This window comes from Somniosus microcephalus, chromosome 29, assembly GCF_052327205.1.
Source record: "Somniosus microcephalus isolate GS21.2 chromosome 29, FLI_Smic_1.0, whole genome shotgun sequence".
Classification (NCBI taxonomy): domain Eukaryota; kingdom Metazoa; phylum Chordata; class Chondrichthyes; order Squaliformes; family Somniosidae; genus Somniosus; species Somniosus microcephalus.
Genome location: NC_141015.1, coordinates 26,521,073 through 26,540,416, shown reverse-complemented (window position 1 = coordinate 26,540,416; position 19,344 = coordinate 26,521,073). Strand labels below are relative to the sequence as shown.

The 19,344-nt window shown below is 48.1% G+C and overlaps 1 protein-coding gene across 1 annotated transcript in view; it reads right to left on the bottom strand.

Annotated features, from left to right (window-relative positions):
• The window catches only part of LOC147098577 (catechol O-methyltransferase domain-containing protein 1-like), a 72,471-nt gene extending 54,298 nt beyond the window's left edge, over window positions 1–18,173 (bottom strand). Inside the window, exons 1-4 of the mRNA XM_085970431.1 lie at window positions 17,943–18,173; window positions 12,928–13,064; window positions 9,071–9,176; window positions 2,418–2,536 (exon numbers count right to left, since the gene is read on the bottom strand). Of these exons, the coding sequence (XP_085826557.1) occupies window positions 2,418–2,536; window positions 9,071–9,176; window positions 12,928–13,064; window positions 17,943–18,018 (438 nt within the window). The 5' untranslated portion in view covers window positions 18,019–18,173. The remainder of the gene's footprint in view (window positions 1–2,417; window positions 2,537–9,070; window positions 9,177–12,927; window positions 13,065–17,942) is intronic.
• Window positions 18,174–19,344: the final 1,171 nt, after the last annotated feature.

The window sequence follows — 19,344 nt, the reverse complement described above, 5'->3', positions numbered from 1 at the left end:
CCCACTTTCCAGCTCTTGGTCCGTAGCCCTGGAGGTTACGGCACTTACCAGCCTTTCAGGCAGCGAGTTCCAGACCCCCACCACCCTCTGGGTGAAAAAAGTTCCTCAACTGCCCTCTAATCCTTCTACTAATTACTTTAAATCTGTGCCTCTCTCTGCTAAGGGAAGTAGGTCTTTCCTATCCACTCTATCGAGGCCCCTCAATTTTATACACCTCAATCAAGTCTCCCCTCAGCCTCCTCTGTTCCAAAGAAAGCAACCTCAGCCTATCCAATCTTTCCTCAGAGCTAAAATTCGTGCAGATGGAGTGAGTGGGCTTGGGTCAGCTGTTGTATCAGGCTCCCGCTCACATCCGGTTACACACTGGGGCCTTGTGAACACCAGCAAACCTTTTTGCTTTTAAAAACTCTCATTCGCATTTCAACAAGTGAAGATGATGGCGAGGCCCTGCTTACTCCGCACCCTCTCAGTTAACCTGGCACACACCATATTAGATCGGAGTCACTCACTGTACTGTTTAAGGAGGCAAGATGTTGCATAGAGAACTGCAGCTACCCTCACAGGGCTACAAGTAAAATAAATCTAGCAGTCTCAACCTAGGTCCCAGTAGGGACAGGCCCATTTGTAGAGCCTCCTCCCCAACCCGGACCCCAAGGGTCACAACCATTAGTGTATGGGACCCTCTGCACCCATATTCCCCTACATGCAGGATCAACATAAGAACATAAGAAATAGGAGCAGGAGTTGGCCATACGGCCCCTCAAGCCTGCTCCGCCATTTAATGAGATCATGGCTGATCTGATCTTGGGCTCAGCTCCATTTCCCTGCCCGCTCCCCATAACCCTTGACTCCCTTGTCGTACAAAAATCTGTCAATCTCCACCTTAAATATATTCAATGACTCCGCCTCCACAGCTCTCTGGGGCAGAGAATTCCAAAGATTCACAACCCTCTGAGTGAAGAAAATCCTCCTCATCTCAGTTCTAAAAGGGCGACCCCTTATTCTGAAACTATGCCCCCGAGTTCTAGATTCCCCCACAAGGGGAAGCATCTTATCTGCATCTACCCTGTCGAGCCCCCTCAGAATTTTATATGTTTCAATAAGATCACCTCTCATTCTTCTAAACTCCAATGAGTATAGGCCCAGCCTGTTCAACCTTACTTAATAAGACAACCCCTTCATCTCAGGAATCAACCTCGTGAACCTTCTCTGAACTGCCTCCAATGCAAGTATATCCCTCCTTAAATAAGGAGACCAAAACTGTACGCAGTACTCCAGTGAGTGGCTTTTACTGTACCGGGAGCAGCTTTGTAGAATTCAATTCTCGTGCTGAAAGACCAGCTCACAGAATCGATTACACTCTGCGAGACACTCACCAGAGAAAGCAATCATGTTAATCATCGCCAGTCATGAAATACTCCTCTCGCAACGTTATTTTCAAAGAACAAGGTAAGGTCTCTGCTAAGGTCTTCCTAAACCCCCAGTTAGTAGAGAGAGTGTGGCTGCAGCTGTTTAAAGAGCCAGCACTGTTTTTAAAATACATCTCAAATCTCGGAGAAGTATGTATGTTAAGAGAATGGTAACACTTTAAAATGAGAAGAAGAACAGCGAGATGGATGAGTTCAGATACACAAATCTTTCAAAGTGAGAGGGCAAGTTGATAAGGCTGTTTGGATTTGGGCTCCGAGGTTTTATAAATAGGGGTACAGAGGGAAAAAAAGCAAAATAAGTAATGCTAAACCTATACAAGTCATTGAATGGCGGAACAAGCTCAAGGGGCTGAATGGCCTACTCCTACTCCTATATGCAACATCTTGTCCCCTCGGACAGTACAGGGAGCCATGCTCCCGCTAAGCTGCGCTTTGGTCTGTGTGGCCAGTTTCTTTTGGTGCGCGGTCCCTTTAAATTTCCGCGCATACAACGGAGAAGCCGGTGAGCGGCCTGCATGTTATCGGCCACACTGCTTAGAGCGAACATTGACAGGGAGCGGTTTCATTTTTGGGCCTACAAAAATATTCATTAGAATTCGTGTTAGCTTGAAAACTGGTCACCGACCTAAAAGGTTTTAAGCATTATAGTTAACCAAACAAACTACTGGAAACTCTTGATTTACCGGCACCTAAATAACCGGAAATCTCTGTTAACCGGCAAAATTCAGGAGTAGGTTCAGGTAAGTTTTACTTCATATTAGTGGTCGTTCCTGGATCTGTGGCCGTGTAACCGGGGTTCCTGCACCTGTTGCTATGCAACAGGGACGCCTGGATCTGTGGCCGTGTACAGGGCTCTTGTACCTTTTACAATACCTCTCTGTAATCCGGACTTTTTGATAAACCGGCACCACGCCGGTCCCGTCGGTGCCGGATAAAAAAAGAGTTTCCTGTAGACTTAACCATACTTGAACGGGAATCTTTTCTCACCTCCTTCCAAAACGGTTTTCCAATGTTGGCAAACTCCAAACTGATATCACAGGCGATGACTTTTCCATCGTCTGGTACTGCGAGCGCCATGTTCAAGGTGTTATATCCGGTGTAGACCCCTGAAGAAGCAAGACAAACCGAATATTGAGTTGACTAAAACGAAAAAGAGGCGGGGGGGGAAATATTTAAACCGAGAACAGGTCACGAAGATTTATTGATCCAACTCCTCGACAAAAACCACCACAAAAGTTGAAGTAAAATCGCACAGACAGCCTCTAGATTTGCAGACAGCTCACAGTGCTGCTCTACGTGAGCTGTTCATTCTCCTATTCTCTTCTCCCCTCCATTTTCTCCCCTCCTCACCTAAAGGTGCCGACTCCAGCCGAAACCATGGGAGGTGACATGAATCAGTCCTTCATGAAAGAAAGACTTATGAAATAATACTGAGTGGCCTACGAGTGGCGCTGTCCAGGGAGAGTATAAATACTCGGGCACGGGCCCAGCTTGCGCAGGACATTCTTAACAGGAACTAGTGAAGGACACAACTAGACCTCCATGTTGTGAAACAGTTGATTAAAGCTTTGTTTAACGCTTAGACCAAGTGCCTAGTAGTTTTCTTACATCAGTAGACATCCCAGCTGAGATGGATCCTGTCCTACAGAGTGTAGGAAGAGAGAACTCAGCTCATTGCTCCCTGCCCCAGCCCAGGGACACACGGGGCAACCTGCTCCTATGAAGTCAGATAACCCAGCACAGACTAGTGATGAAAGCTGGTAACCTTCGTAGCCTGTATAGCTTGGTACAAGATCACATGATGATCCAATGCCCATCAGTTAAACAATCAAAGTTTCTGGAGTTAACACACTGAGCTGTTCAGTCAGGTGTTGTCATTAACTGTCACTCAGCCACACCTCTGTACGATACGTAAAGAAAGACTTGCATTTATGCAGCACCTTTAACGACCTCAGGACCTCCCAATGAAGTACTTTAAAAAAAAATGAAGTGGAGTCACTGTTGTAATGTAGGAAACGCAGCAGCCAAATTGCACACAGCAAGCTCCCACGAACAGCAATGTGATAATGACCAGATAAGCTGCTTTTTAGTGATGTTGATTGAGGATAAATATTAGCCAGGACACCGGGGTTAACTCCCCTGCTCGTCTTCGAAATAGTAGCCACGGGATCCACCTGAGAGAGCAGACAGGGCCTCGGTTTAACGTCTCATCGGAAAGAAAGCACCTCCGACAGTGCGGCACTCCCTCAGCACTGCACTAGGAGTGTCAGCCTAGATTTTTGTGCTTAAAGTCTCTGGAGTGGGGCTTGAACTTTCTGACTCAGAGGTGAGAGAGTGCCACCAACTAAGCCCCCTACATGACCTCTGGTCCAGGTACTTCGGTTGAGGCCGTGCAAAGCCCAACCCAGGATGATGGTGAATCTTACAAAGCACTTTTCACATAACACAAGACCCCCAAGGTGTCATAGAGTTTTACAGCACAGAAAGAGGCCCTTCGGCCCATCGTGTCTGCGCCATCCATCAAGCCCTGTCCAATCGAATCCCATTTTCCAGCATTTGGTCCATAGCCTTGTATGCAATGGCATTTCAAGTGCTCATCCAAATGCTTCTTGAATGTTGTGAGAGTTCCTGCCTCTACCACCCTTTCAGGCAGTGAGTTCCAGACTCCAACCACCCTCTGGGTGAAAAAGTTCCTCCTCAAATCCCCTCTAAACCTCCTGCCCCTTACCTTGAATCTATGCCCCCTTGTTATTGACCCCCCTACTAAGGGGAAAAGTTCCTCTTTATCTACCCTATCTATGCCCCTCATCATTTTGTACACCTCAATCAGGTCCCCCCTCAGCCTTCTTGAGGTGCCTTACAGATAACTGGAGACAAGTCGGAGGAGGCGACTGAAGGGACCGAGATGGGGTTTCATGGCAGGTTCTGAGGTGGAGAGTGGGGCAGAAGGGTTTAGCAAAGTAATTCCAGAGCGCAAGAGCATAGTGGCTAAAGTGGGGCGGCGGGATAGAGGATAGACCAAAGTTGAAGAGCGAACGGTACAAGTTGGGTAGCAGGGGAGGAGAATATTACAGAGATCAGGTGAAAGTAGGCCGTGGAGGGACTCGAAATTGAGGACAAGGATTTTAAAGTTGGCGCACTGGGAATGGGAAGCCAATGGAGGCCAACAAAAGGCAGGAGTGTGGACTTGGGACAGGATGGGGCAGATGAGCTGGAGTTATGGAAATCAGCAAGGAGAGCATTGGGAGAAAATCACGCCTACAGGTACCAAAGGTGGAAGAGGCAGTGTCAGTGAGGAAATAGGTATATGGATGGGTAACGTTACCAAGGAGGAAAAACTGGATGTGGGCTTGAAGCTCAGCATCAAACAGGATGCTTGAGGTCACGCACCAAGCTGCTGGGGAGCAGGATGGAATCGGCATCAGAGAGGCACATTGTCAAGTGGAAACTTAACAGCACGGGCCCAGTCTTACTGATGTTCAGCTGGAGAAAGTCCGGGCTCATCCTTAGCTTGATGTTGAAATACAAAGCAACAGTTATGGAGCCAAGGGTGGTGAGGTAGATGCAAAGTCTACACAGGGGACCTCTTGTTGTTTAATGTGCAAGAGACGTATCGCACAGGGAGGAGCGAGACCACGATGGGGAGGTGCCACGGAGGCTGGCCATGGAAGAGAGGCAGTGGAGGTAATCCATGATGACAAAAGCCAGAGAGGTTCATAGAGAATGATGAGGGACAATCACAAAGGAGATGGGGATTTTGGCCAGCCAGCTTTGATGTTGTGGATGGGATTTCAACACAGAATTATATTGTAGCGGAAAAACCTTAGAGAGGACAGGAAGAGTCAGAAAGAGACACCAGTTAGAAAGAACAGAGGAGAAGAGGGCAGATTTTTTTAAAGAAAGAACTGATTGGAGCAGTTTTGGAAAAGAGGCCAGGAGGTGCATGAGAAACAATGGTAATGAGAAGCAAGCAATGAGCCAAGGAATGGTAGTTCAGCTGTCAGGAGTTGGGCAGCCATGTCAAGATTGGTGCAGTGAGGGGAGAATTATTTAAGACACTATTACACTACAGTAGATGTGTCTTATAGGAACAATCTATTGATAAAACTTAGCCCAATGGTCCCTATTCTCAAATAGTTGGCATGGGAAATGAATCAGTGTTTGGTCATTTCTTGAACAGGGTTAATTGAGGGTTTCAAGGATACACCTGTTATAAATCTCATCATCATAAAGAACTACTCATGAAATACCACTGGACGGCCAGCTGGTGGTGCCGTCCAAGGAGTATAAATACTTGGGCGTGGGCCCAGCTTTCCAGGGACATTTTGTAAGGCAAGGAACTAGTGAAGTACAACTAGACCTCCATGTTCTGAAACAAGTTGATTAAAGCCTTGCTTTATACTCAAACCAAGTGTGTAGTGAGTTTTATTACATCAACACCCAAGCACCGTAATCCTCTCATTTAATTTTCACTGTCTAGGCTTTTATAAAGTGGATTATTGTTCTATTTCACCTCCCTTCCCTCCTCAAGGTGTCGTCCACTTGCTGAGTTAGTGTCACGGGGATCCCGCCCACCAGCCATTCTTCACACGGAAGCTTAGACCGCGGTTTTTTTATTTCAACTCAGCCGGCTCTGCAATGTTGCAAATGGGAGTGGCAAAAATCATGCATTTTATCTTTCCTGCCTCTTACAAAAGTACAGGATGTTCTTTCAATTCCTTCCTCCCCCCCTAAACCACCGCCCCCCCCTCCCCGTCTCTGCACCTGCTTAATATCTGTTACATCTCCAGCTTTTTCCAGTTCTGATGAAGGGTCTCAGACCTGAAACGTTAACTCTGTTTCTCTCTCCACCGATGCTGCCTGGCCTGCTGAGTATTTCCAGCATTTTCTGTTATTACCCAACCCATATGTCAGACACCAACTAAACCAGTCCACAACTGCATACAGGAAACTCCGCGATATCCGGCACCGACGGGACCGAGCTGCTGCCAATCTATCAAAACTTCCGGATAGACCAGCGCTAATGTTGAAGGATACGGAGGTTTTCATCTCCGTATCTGACAACAAACACTGTTGCTTAGCAACAGCTTGTAAACACTCGGCCCGTACCTTGGAAGCGTCTCTGAAGCTGTTGCTAAGCTACAGAGACGCTTTCCAGAGCCTGACTGTTAAAAAAAATGCTAGAAGAAAAAAAAACCTAACCAAAACGGCTGCTGATTTCTGCCGTTAGATCGAGGTTTCCGGACATACAACCTCCGGATAAACCAAAGTTTCCTGTATATCCTCTTGTAAACTGCAAGCAGTAGACTTGCTACCAAGCCAATCAGAGCGCATGCTGCTTGACCCACAGCATTACATTAGTTTCAGATTGGCAACATGGCAACATTTAGGTGAAAAGAACATTTGGCAATACATTGCGACAGCCCATCTGTGTACATAAACTAATGTGTAGCAAATTCCAATCAACAAGTTGTGCAATCTAGTCATCTGACTCAATGCCTTGTGCTGATTTCATTCCAGCACTGTTTCCAATTGCTTACTCAAATTCGGCACTCGGCACAAGGGGGCGGGGAGTTGCAGCTTTGCTTGTCTGATGACAAGAGTCCCTTGTACCAAAGATTTGTGGATCATTTTGCTTTCCACAAACTTCTCCCTGGCCTCAAAGGGATTTAGCTTCTTCTGCCTGCCCTCTGATTAATACATCCATGTAAAAAAATCCTTTATGCACTATCTTAACCCAGTCTTTGACCCATTTAACTTACAGCATACAAATAACCTATACCAAAGCCTTTCCACCATCTACAAGGCACAAGTAAGGAGTGTGATGGAATACTCTCCACTTGCCTGGATGAGTGCAGCTCCAACAACACTCAAGAAGCTCGACACCATCCAAGACAAAGCCGCCCGCTTGATTGGCACCCCATCCACCACCTTAAGCATTCACTGCCTCCACCACCGGCGCACCGTGGCTGCAGTGTGTACCATCTACAAGATGCACTGCAGCAACTCGCCAAGGCTTCTTCGGCAGCACCTCCCAAACCCACGACCTCTTCCGCCTAGAAGGACAAGGGCAGCAGGTGCATGGGAACACCACCACCTCCAAGTTCCCCTCCAAGTCACACACCATCCTGACTTAGAAGTATATCGGCGATCCTTCATCGTCGCTGGGTCAAAATCCTAGAACTCCCTCCCTAACAGCACTGTGGGAGTACCTTCACCACACGGACTGCAGCGGTTCAAGGCAGCGGCTCACCACCACTTTCTCAAGGGCAATTAGGGATGGGCAATAAATGCTGGCCTTGCCAGCGATGCCCACATCCCATGAATGAATTTTTAAAAAAATACTGGCTCTATTCCCCCCAATAGGTCAGATTTATAGTCCTCATCTACAAATCGCTCCATGGCCTTGGCCAATCCCACATCTGCAGCCTTCCACATCTTCATGTCCCTTCCTATACCCGCCTGCTTTCTGGCTCTAGCATCCTGTACACCCCCACCCCACCCCCTCCCCCTCCCCCTCCAACGGTAAAGCCTTCAGCTGCTTGAACACTAACCTCGGAGAATCTCTCCCTTCAACCTCTCTAACTAGGACGTCAGCTGCGGTCCAGTGGTAGCACTCTTACCTCCGAGTCCCTAGCACAAAATCTAGGCCAACACTCCAGTGCAGTACTGAGGGAGTGCTGCACTGTCTGACATAATGTCTTTCGGATGAGACGTTAAACCATATTATTTTGAAGAAGAGCAGGTGAGTTTATCCTGGCCAATATTTATCCCTCAACCAACATCACTAAAATAGTTTATCCAGTCATTATCTCATTGCTGTTTGTGGGAGCTTGCTGTGTGCAAATTGGGTGCCCCATTTCCTACATTACAACAGTGACTACACTCCAAAAGAAATGAACTGGCTGTAAAGCACTTTGGGACATTCCCGAGATCGTGAAAGATGTAATATAAATGCAAGTCTTTCTTTCGATCTCTCTCCTACCCTTTGAAGGACCTTCTCAAAAGCCATGTTTGACCAAGCTTTCACTCACCTCTTCAAACCTGCCCCCAAAAAATGTTCAACATCAGCCCCCTTTTCTTCTCTATGAATCAGAGAGATTTCTACAGTTAAAAGCACTTCCTACACTGGCTGCAGAGCGTAGGAACCATCTCAAAGCGGACCATCAAATTTCTCTAAGAAAACACACAACCCTGCAAGAAATTGCATAGAATCTAAAGAGAATCACAGTGGCCACTTTAGAATGATCCCTACAAATAGTCCACCACTCCACCTGACCAAAACCCAATGATTGCCTCACTCTAAGGCAATGACCAATTTTTGATTGAATGCAACTGTTGATCACATATCCTGATTATTACAAAAACTTCAGGTAATTCGATCCAGTTGTACAAAGTAAAATATAGTTGACTATTAGGAGTCCATGGGATGTCCATTGGCAGGTCAAGATGCCCTCTCACAGCTTGCGTCAGCTGCAGTGAAGCATTAGTTACCCTTAGCTGTACATTATTCCGTATTGACTGAATATGATTCTTTGCCCATCTGTGTAGATTTATGCACAAACACAGGTTTACCAAATGGTGTTCCGGTGATGTGTAGAAGTGAAGGCTCTGCCGGAGGTATAACTCGGTGTACCCACCTACTTCAATCACATTCTTTGCTTTAATAAGCTTTGCCAAGTTGGCCATCAGCTGTGCCTGTTCACAAGCCACCATCATCCTACACATTCGATCCTCAAGGGTCCGCTGGGAAGGAATTTTAAAAGAGAAACAAAATAAAAAGGTGAGAAAAAGGTTTCCAAAACACTTCACTTTTTCTTCGAAGACATGCTGCTGTGTTGTGCTCCCATGGATCGCGGTCGGTGAGAACGAATGAGTTGATTGTGCCTGTCTTGTTCCTTCGCGCTTTGACCATTGCCAAGGCTGTGTCACCCGTCACTGATTCTAAAACTAGGTGGGGATAAAATCATGGCTTGAATTCTGATAATTCTAATGTTTCCACATCATAAGACAGAAGTGAGTGATAAAAACAGAGGCCAAATTACAGCTGATAAACTTCTGCACAGCTTACTGGGTTGCAACAGTCTGTCAACAGATCCCAGTCCAGCTGTGTGCATGAAAGCCCTTTGATAAATTCAGATTTGTATCTGTAATAATAATTGTTGGTACCATTCCAACTGCTTAGGAGATAAAATGGTGCATAATTTATGTGAATGTCTTAGTGTGCTGCCAGGAGAAATTAAACCTCTTCAGGCCAAGTAAGAGAACACAAAAGAATAATCGCAACTACAAATCCCACCATCCATTGTACAAGGACTCTTGGCAAATACACCAAAACTACAAGTCCCAGCATTCCGTGCACAACTGGCCAATCCACAACTCCGCAGCCTGACGACACAACCAGCTGATGTAACAGCAGCTATTAGTATCCATAGAGTCATCGGCCTAGAAATTCAGTATCGCCCCGTTTGGGGCGTCAGCCTCGCCAGGGCGCTAAAAGTAACGCCCCGGAAACATTCGCGGCCGTCCGCCGGAAATTCAGTGGTAGCGCCCCAATGCCCCAAGTGCCGAGGATCGCGAGTGCCGGCAAAAGAGCCCGGCACCGAGGAGAAGTGCCAGGCTCTTGGAACGCAGCCGGCACTTCGCAGGGGTGGGGGGTTTCAGGAGGCCGGGGGCGGCAGCGCAGAGAGGTGCTGGCAGGCGGCCAGCAACAAAAATGGCCGCCCCGCACGTCTCCTTTAATTGGCGCCTCCACCGCCGCAGTTAGGCCCCCCTGAACTGGTCGCATATAGCGTCCGGCGGTAAATCAGTGGGCGCTTCCTAATATTGCGGCTGGGGCGTCAGCGGTGCACTGCGCACACCGATGACGACATCGGTAGCGGCGCAGCGTTAACGGCTAGCGCCACCACTAGCGTCCCGCTGAATTTAGCGGGAGGCGTGGCCAGTGGCTTGCGACCCACATAGCGCCCTCTTAAGGCGCTAACAGGTGGCGCAGCCAACTGAATTTCTCCCCCATAGAGTTATACAGCACAGAAAGAGGCCCTTCGGCCCATCGCGTCTGCACCGGCCATCAAGCCCTGTCTATTCTAATCCCATTTTTCAGCACTTGGTCCATAGCCTTGTATGCTATGGCGTTTCAAGTGCTCATCTAAATGCTTCTTGAGTGTTGTGAGGGTTCCTGCCTCTACCACCCTTTCAGGCAGTGAGTTCCAGATTCCAACCACCCTCTGGGTGAAAAGGTTTTTCCTCAAATCCCCTCTAAACCTCCTGCCCCTTACTTTGAAACTATGCCCCCTGGTTATTGACCCCTCTACTAAGGGGAAAAGTTCCTTTCTATCTACCCTATCTATGCCCCTCATAATTTTGTACACCTCAATCAGGTCCCCCCTCAGCCTTCCCTGCTCTAAGGAAAACAACCCCAGCCTGTCCAGTCTCGCTTCATAGCTGAAACGCTCCAGCCCAGGTAACATCCTGGTGAATCTCCTCTGCACCCTCTCCAATGCAATCACATCCTTCCTATAGTGTGGCGACCAGAACTGCACACAGTATTCCAGCTGTGGCCTAACTAGCGTTTTGTACAGCTCCATCATAACCTCCCTGCTCTTATATTCTATGCCTCGGCTAATGAAGGCAAGTATCCCATTGTCAGGACTTGGAAACAGGCTTGTGGCTAAGACAGAATCTCAGCTGGGTCAGAAGAATAGGGCCATTGCCCCCACACAGAAAGAGCGTAAGAGTCATCCCAGGAACACTGGAATAGCTCCCAGTGGCAGTTACAAAGCTACACTTGGAGAGAGACACACAGGTGGGAAAGTAAGTGGAGAGGAGGACACAAAGAGCCTGCAAAGGGATACAGACAGATTAAGAACATAAGAAATAAGAGCAGGAGTAGGCCATACGGCCCCTTGAACCTGCTCCGCCATTCAATAAGATCATGGCTGATCATCATTAAGTGAGTGGGCGCTAAGGTGGCAGGTGGAGTATAATGTGGGCAAATGTGAGATAGGAAGAATAGAAAAACAGATTTTTTATAAATGGTGAGAAATTATTAAATGTTGGTGTTCAGACAGATTTAGGTGTCCTAGTACAAGAGACACAGAGAGTTAGCGTGCAGGTACAGCAAACAATAAGGAAGGCAAATGGCATATTGGCCTTTATTGCAGGCCCTTGGTCCTGTACCTTCATTGCAAGAGGATTTGAGTACAGGAGCAAGGATGTCTTACTACAGTTATACAGGGCCTTGGTGAGACCACACCTGGAGTACTGTGTGCAGTTTTGGTCTCCTTACCCAAGAAAGGATATACTTGCCATAGAGGGAGTGCAGTGAAGGTTCACCAGACTGATTCCTAGGATGGCAGGACTGTCGTAGGAGAAGAGATTGGGTTGACTAGATCTGTATTCACTAGAGTTTAGAAGAATGAGAGGGGATCTCATTGAAATGTATAAAATTGACAGGGCTAGACAGACTGGATGCGGAGAGGATGTTTCCTCTGGCTGGGTGGGGTCTAGAACGAGGGGTCACAGTCTCAGGATACGGGGTAGGACAGTTAGGACTGAGATGAGGAGAAATTTCTTCACTCAAAGGGTGGTGAACCTGTGGAATTCTCTACCACAGAAGGCTGTGGAGGCCAAGTCACTGAATATATTTAAGAAGGAGATAGGTAGATTTCTAGACACAAAAGGCATCAAGGGGTATGGGGAGAGAGCGGGAATATGGTATTGAGATAGAGGATCAGCCATGATCATATTGAATGGCAGAGCAGGCTCGAAGGGCCGAATGGCCTACTCCTGCTCCTATTTTTCTATGTTTCTAAGATTGATTCCTGGGATGAGAGGATTGCCCTATGTTGAGAGATTGTGTAGATTGGGCCGATACTCGCTGGAGTTTAGAAGAATGAGAGGTGATCTCATTGAAACATACAAGATTCTGAGGGGGATTGACAGGGTAGATGCTGAGAAATTGTTTCCCCTGGCTGGAGAGTCTAGAACTAGGGGGCATAGTCTCAGGATAAGGGGTCGGCCATTTAGGACTGAGATGAGGAGGAATTGCTTCTCTCAGAGGGTTGTGAATCTTTATAATTCTCTGCCCCAGAGGGCTGTGAATGCTGAGTCGTTGAGTATATTCAAGGCTGAGATCGATAGATTTTTGGATATTAAGGGAATCAAGGGATATGGGAATAGGGTGGTAAAGTGGAGTTGAGGTCCGAGATCGGCCATGATCGTATTGAATGGCGGAGCAGGCTCGAGGAGCCAAATGGCCAACTCCTGCTCCTAATTCTTATGTTCTAATCAATCACGTGCACACTTCCCAAATTGCTCAAACCCATCTCTTCTTGGATGGCCAGGGATAGAGTCCATGAAATAATTATCTGTTGGGATCACCAAGCTCACTTTCTTCATCCAGCTCTCGTCAGTCAACTGCGGCCAATCTTTGTTTTTGTGCATCGCAATAAATCCCACGGAATAGTTAACAGCAAAGTCACTGCAACTCACTGACCTTCCCCAGCTTCTTCAGGACTGGATGCTCTCGGAGAGAATTCTGTAACACGTACGCCATTAAAGGATCTCCTTTTGCGTCACCATGGCTCTTAAAGGTGCGTAGCGTTGAGTAACGACGCAGAACCAACTTACTCCCTACAAAAAAATGTCAGAAGGTGACTAATCAAATTGCAGAGAGTTCTTACATAAACCTAACCCTAACCCTAAATATTAAATGTAACACAGGCAAATGTCCTTTGTGTGCCTTTAAGGTACGCACAGTAATACCAACAACATGGGTGTAATAATAAAAATAATAATAACGGTAGTGGGCAGTGAGGGAACATAGTGCCACAGGTACAGGAAACTCCCACTACTTTACAGAATCCTACAGCACAGGAGACCATCCAGCCCATCATGCTTGTGCCGGCCCTTTTGAAAAGAGCTATTCAATTCGTCCCACTCCCCTACTCCCCACCCGCTCCCCAACCACCTTCGAGTATTTAGCTAATTCCTTTTAGAAAGTTACTACTGAATCTGTTTCCACCCCCATTTCAGGCAGTGCTTCCCAGATCATATCTCGCTGCATAAAAAGAATTCTCCTCATCTCCCCCTCCGGCTCTTTTACCAATCACCTTAAATCTGTGCCCTCTGGTTACCGACCCACCTAGGAACAGGAGGAGGCCATTGAGCCCCTCGAGCCTGTTCCGTCATTCAATGAGATCATGGCTGATCTGCGACCTAACTCCATATGCCCACCTTTGGCCCTTATCCCTTAATACCTTTGGTTAACAAAAAGCTATCAATCTCTGATTTAAAATGAACAATTGATCGAGCATCATCTGCCATTTGCGGAAGAGAGTTCCAAACTTCTACCACCCTTTGTGTATAGAAGTGTTTCCTGATCTCACTCCTGAAAGGTCTGGCTCTAATTTTTAGACTATGTCCCCCTAGTCTTAGAATCCCCAACCAGCGGAAATAGTTTCTCTCTATCTACCCTATCTGTTCCCCTTAATATCTTGAAAACTTCGATCAGATCACCCCTTAACCTTCTAAATTCCAGGGAATACAAACCCTAATTTGTGTAATCCTGCCAGTGGAAACAGTTTCTCCCTATATCAAAAACCCTCATACACATCATTGCAGTGTTTGAACTCGGCACACCCAGATACACAATATATAATCGATGCACGCACACACTTGCCATAATCACACTATTAATTCTGCTGTATGAATGTTTGTATGCATTACTGTGCCAGCACCCCCTGCATCTGCACCTTTAACCATCCGATTTCATTGACTAAAACTTGAAGTCAAGTGATGCGCTATCAACAACACCAAAGACTACGAGATGGACTTATATGAAGTAGGCTTTTATTGACTAAGAACTGGAGCATGCCTCTGTTAGTGAATCCATCCTAAGAGCTCCCGGGGGAAGGGTGGTGAGTCACCTTTATACCCGGGCTTAGGGGTGGAGCCAGGGGTGGAGACATGCCCGGACTTGTACAGAGTTAACAGTGGTTTACCACACAGACATGTACAGGGTTAACAGTGGTTTACCACATCAAGATATGAAGTACTATTCTATGAAGTGAATGTAAACTCGGGTTCGGGTAATGGTCGTGAACCATTCACGCCTGCCTTCAAGCTTTCAGCAATTTATCTGAACCTCTCAATTAGGTGCTGTGAACACTTTTAGTTTTCTGCTGTTCCCTGTGTGACTAGATTGGAAAAAGTATAGGAAAAAAAATAGAAAACTTGAAGTAAAACAGGGCGTACACACCAGTTTTTTACACAGGATTACATCAGATATACAGCACAGAAACAGGCCATTCGGCCCAACCAGTCCATGCCGGCGTTTATGCTCCACTCAAGCCTCCTCCTGTCTTTCCTCATCTAACTCTATCAGCATAACCCTCGATTCCCTTCTCCCTCATGAGCTTATCCCTAGAAAGCATCTGTACTATTCGCTTCAACCACTCCCTGTGGTAGCGAGTTCCACATTCTCACCACCCTCTGGGTAAAGGAGTTCCTTCTGAATTCCCTATTGGATTTCAACCTAGATAATGTGGGATGATAGGACAGAGAGATAATAAAGATACATTTTAAATATGAAATAAAGAAAAGCAGGTTTGGAAACAATACCTAGAAATTAGGAACAATGAACAGCGTCTAAATGCCAACAATATCACAGTAACAAACCGTCATGCTGATAAGTGCAGCCAGGTGAAGTCAGGTGAACCACACCGGGCGGAGCCGGGGAGACCACACCGGGCGGAGCCGGGGTGACCACACCGGGCGGAGCCGGGGTGACCAGACCGGGCGGAGCCGGGGTGACCAGACCGGGCGGAGCCGGGGTGACCAGACCGGGCGGAGCCGGGGTGACCAGACCGGGCGGAGCCGGGGAGACCAGACCGGGCGGAGCCGGGGTGACCAGACCGGGCGGAGCCGGGGAGACCAGACCGGGCGGAGCCGGGGAAACCAGACCGGGTGGAGCCAGGGAGACCACACCGGGTGGAGCCGGGGAAACCAGACCGGGTGGAGCCAGGGAGACCACACCGGGTGGAGCCGGGGAAACCAGACCCGGTGGAGCCAGCATGGAGAGAAGGAGAGAAAGAAAAACAGTTGATTACTCGAGTGATTTTTTTTCCCTGAACATTAAATTTACTGTGGCCTTGTGGACTGTGTTTTTAGACTTTGGTATTTGCCTCTTATCAAAAGATTTGAATGCAGAAAGTTGAAAGCAACCAAGGCTCGTCACATGGGCGGCCATGGAAAGTAACACAAAAGATAAAGAAATCAAAGCGAGCTGTTGCCAAGGCCTCACCAATTATGCAACAAGCAACTCAATTCAATTTTTTTTTAAATTCAGTCACAGGATGTGGGCATCGCTGGCAAGGCCGGCATTTTATTGCCCGTCCCTAGTTGCCCTTGAGAAGGTGGTGGTGAGCCGCCATCTTGAACCACTGCAGTCCGTGTGGTGAAGGTGCTCCCACAGTGCTGTTAGGGAGGGAGTTCCAGGATTTTGACCCAGCGACGATGAAGGAACGGCCGATATATTTCCAAGTCAGGATGGTGTGTGACTTGGAGGGGAACTTGGAGGTGGTGGTGTTCCCATGCGCCTGCTGCCCTTGTCCTTCTAGGTGGAAGAGGTCGCGGGTTTGGGAGGTGCTGCCAAATTCGATGTAAGGCAGAGGGTTTTAGGTTCACTGAGCTACACTTACTCGCCCAACTATTGGGAAAAGGAAACTACAGGGACTGTGAAAGCTCACACACCTACCATGGTATCTGGTCCTCTCCTAGAAACATGCAGTTTGCACAACACCAGGACTCAGCACCATCATTACAGAGCTACTTATTGCAGTAGTTGTACAATATTAGCACAATTTTACAGGTGTTGGTGTCAGGGTGAATAAAAGTCCCATTTTCTAATTAACTGCACTACTGGACGTGTATGAATGCAATAGCTCAATAAGTCATTTAACTTTATTTCCCTCCTCCTAACACCAGTTTCCTCCCCTCTTGACTCCGTGCAGTGATGCCTCATCCAAGTGAACAATTATTCATGGGTGATTGTCACCAAGCTATGAGAGTGCAGGGGGCATCCCGGCTAATCCAGATCCTGCCATCCCCACAATCACACTCATTCCCTACAGAAACCAACAGACACCCAGCCACCAGCAGGAACCAACAGACACCCAGCCACCAGCAGGAACCAACAGACACCCAGCCACCAGCAGGAACCAACAGACACCCAGCCACCAGCAGGAACCAACAGACACCCAGCCACCAGCAGGAACCAATAGACACCCAGCCACCAGCAGGAACCAATAGACACCCAGCCACCAGCAGGAACCAATAGACACCCAGCCACCAGCAGGAACCAACAGACACCCAGCCACCAGCAAACCAATAGACACTGAGACACCAGCAGGAATCAATAGGCACCCAGCCACCAGCAGGAACCAATAGACACCCAGCCACCAGCAGGAACCAATAGACACCCAGCCACCAGCAGGAACCAATAGACACCCAGCCACCAGCAGGAACCAACAGACACCCAGCCACCAGCAGGAACCAACAGACACCCAGCCACCAGCAGGAACCAATAGACACCCAGCCACCAGCAGGAACCAATAGACACCCAGCCACCAGCAGGAACCAACAGACACCCAGCCACCAGCAAACCAATAGACACCCAGCCACCAGCAGGAACCAATAGACACTGAGACACCAGCAGGAACTAATGGGCACCCAGCCACCAGCAGGAACCATTAGACACCCAGCCACCAGCAGGAACCATTAGACACCCAGCCACCAGCAGGAACCATAAGCCACCCAAACACCAGCAGGAACCAATAGACACCCAGCCGCCAGCAGGAACCAATAGACACCCAGACAGCAGCAGGAACAATTAGACACCCAGACAGCAGCAGGAACCATTAGACACCCAGACAGCAGCAGGAACCATTAGACACCCAGACAGCAGCAGGAACCATTAGACACCCAGACAGCAGCAGGAACCAATAGACACCCAGCCGCCCGCAGGAACCATTAGACACCCAGCCACCAGCAGGAACCAATAGACACCCAGACACCAGCAGGAGCCAATAGACACCCAGACACCAGCAGGAGCCAATAGACACACAGACAGCAGCAGGAACCATTAGATACCCAGAAACACAGTCCAAAGATGTGCAGGTTAGGTTGCGGGGATCGGGGGTGGGATATGTGTCGGTGCAGGCTCGATGGGCCGAAATGGCCTCTATCTGCACTGTGAGGTTTCTGTGATTCTGTGAAACCAGCAGGAACCAATAGACACCCAGACACCAGCAGGAACCCTGGCCAATTTCCCCCACCGTAACCCAGTAACACTGAAGTCAATTGCAGCCTTCAACTTACAACCCCAGGTTCGACCAGCTTACTCCAATGAACCTGGGCTTAGATGAGGGACGGGGTGTAGAGATTGTACTGTGCGGGAGGGCGGATTGCTGGAACATGTCTCCAGACTGTGGCCGTGCTGTGCTCACTCACCCAGCCACAGACCAGCGGTGAAAGTCACTCCCAGCGCAGCAGCGCCCAGGAGCGCGTCCTTACTGAGCCAGGACATCTTCAGCAGGAGATCCGGATGGAGCCAAGCAACAGCACTGGGGAGACCGAGAGCTAAAGTACACCGAGCACCGCCTCTTCAACCGAGCAGTAACGAGTGCTATAAAAGAAGTTTGGAGTTAGAAGGAAGATCACCCCTAATGGACCGGAACTTCAAGCCTCAATATCTAACCAGCGACATCTGCAGGGCGGAGAGATCCCACTCCGGATTTCCAGCTCTGCACACACTTAAATCAACATCATCCTCGCTGGCTCAGGTCTCTAATCTCGCTCAGCTCTTTGAATGGGATTCCTTCCGTCTTTAAAACTTTTGCATCATCTATTTTAAAGGTTCACTGACTCACTAAGAAAGGGGCCAGTGTGATAAATGGCAGTTGGAAAGATTATCTGTAAACATCTGACATTATTCTCTGACTATATAAGCTGTGTCTTTATGCATCTCTCCACTTCACCTGACGAAGGAGCAGCGCTCCGAAAGCTTGTGATTTCAAATAAAGCTGTTGGACTATAACCTGGTGTTGTGTGACTTCTTACATTTCTCTATGAAGATGTGACACACGCAGATCGGGCATCTCGACACCGTGTTGTGTCTCTGTTGTGAACAATGGTGTTTAATGCCCTCAGGGCCAACTAGGGATGGGCAGTAAATGCAACCCGGCAGCATTGCCCAGCTCCTGGGAACAGCCCGTGGTTCAGTGGGTAGCACTCTCGCCCCTGAAGGCTGTGGGTTCAAAGTCCCACTCCAGAGACTTGAGCACACAAATCCAGGCCGACACTCCCAGTGCAGTACAATAGCAAAATACTGCAGATGCTGGAAATCCGAAATGACAACAGAAAATGCTGGAAAAACTCAGCAGGCCAGGCAACATCCATGGAGAGAGAAATAGAGTCAACGTTTCAGGTAAAAACCCTTTGTCAAGACTCAAGGGTCTGTCGGAGGTGCCGTCTTTCGGATGAGACCTTAAACCGAGGTCCCCTCTGCTCTCTCAGGTGGATGTAAAAGATCCCATGGCACTATTCCAAAGAAGAGCAGGGGAGTTATCCCCGGTGTCCCTCAATCAACATAACAAAAACAGACTATCTGGTTGTTATCACTTGCTTTTTGTGGGAGCTTGCTGTGCACAAATTGGCTGCTGCGTTTCCTACATTACAACAGCGACTACACTTCAAACAGCACTTCATTGGCTGTGAAGCGCTTTGGCATATCCGGTGGTTGTGAAAGGCGCTATAGAAATGCAAGTCTTTGACTAAAATCTCCCGACAAAGCAAGGTGAGGTTTATAACCAATGGCCTCCTGACTGCACTGATTAAAACGTTGCGGCTTAGT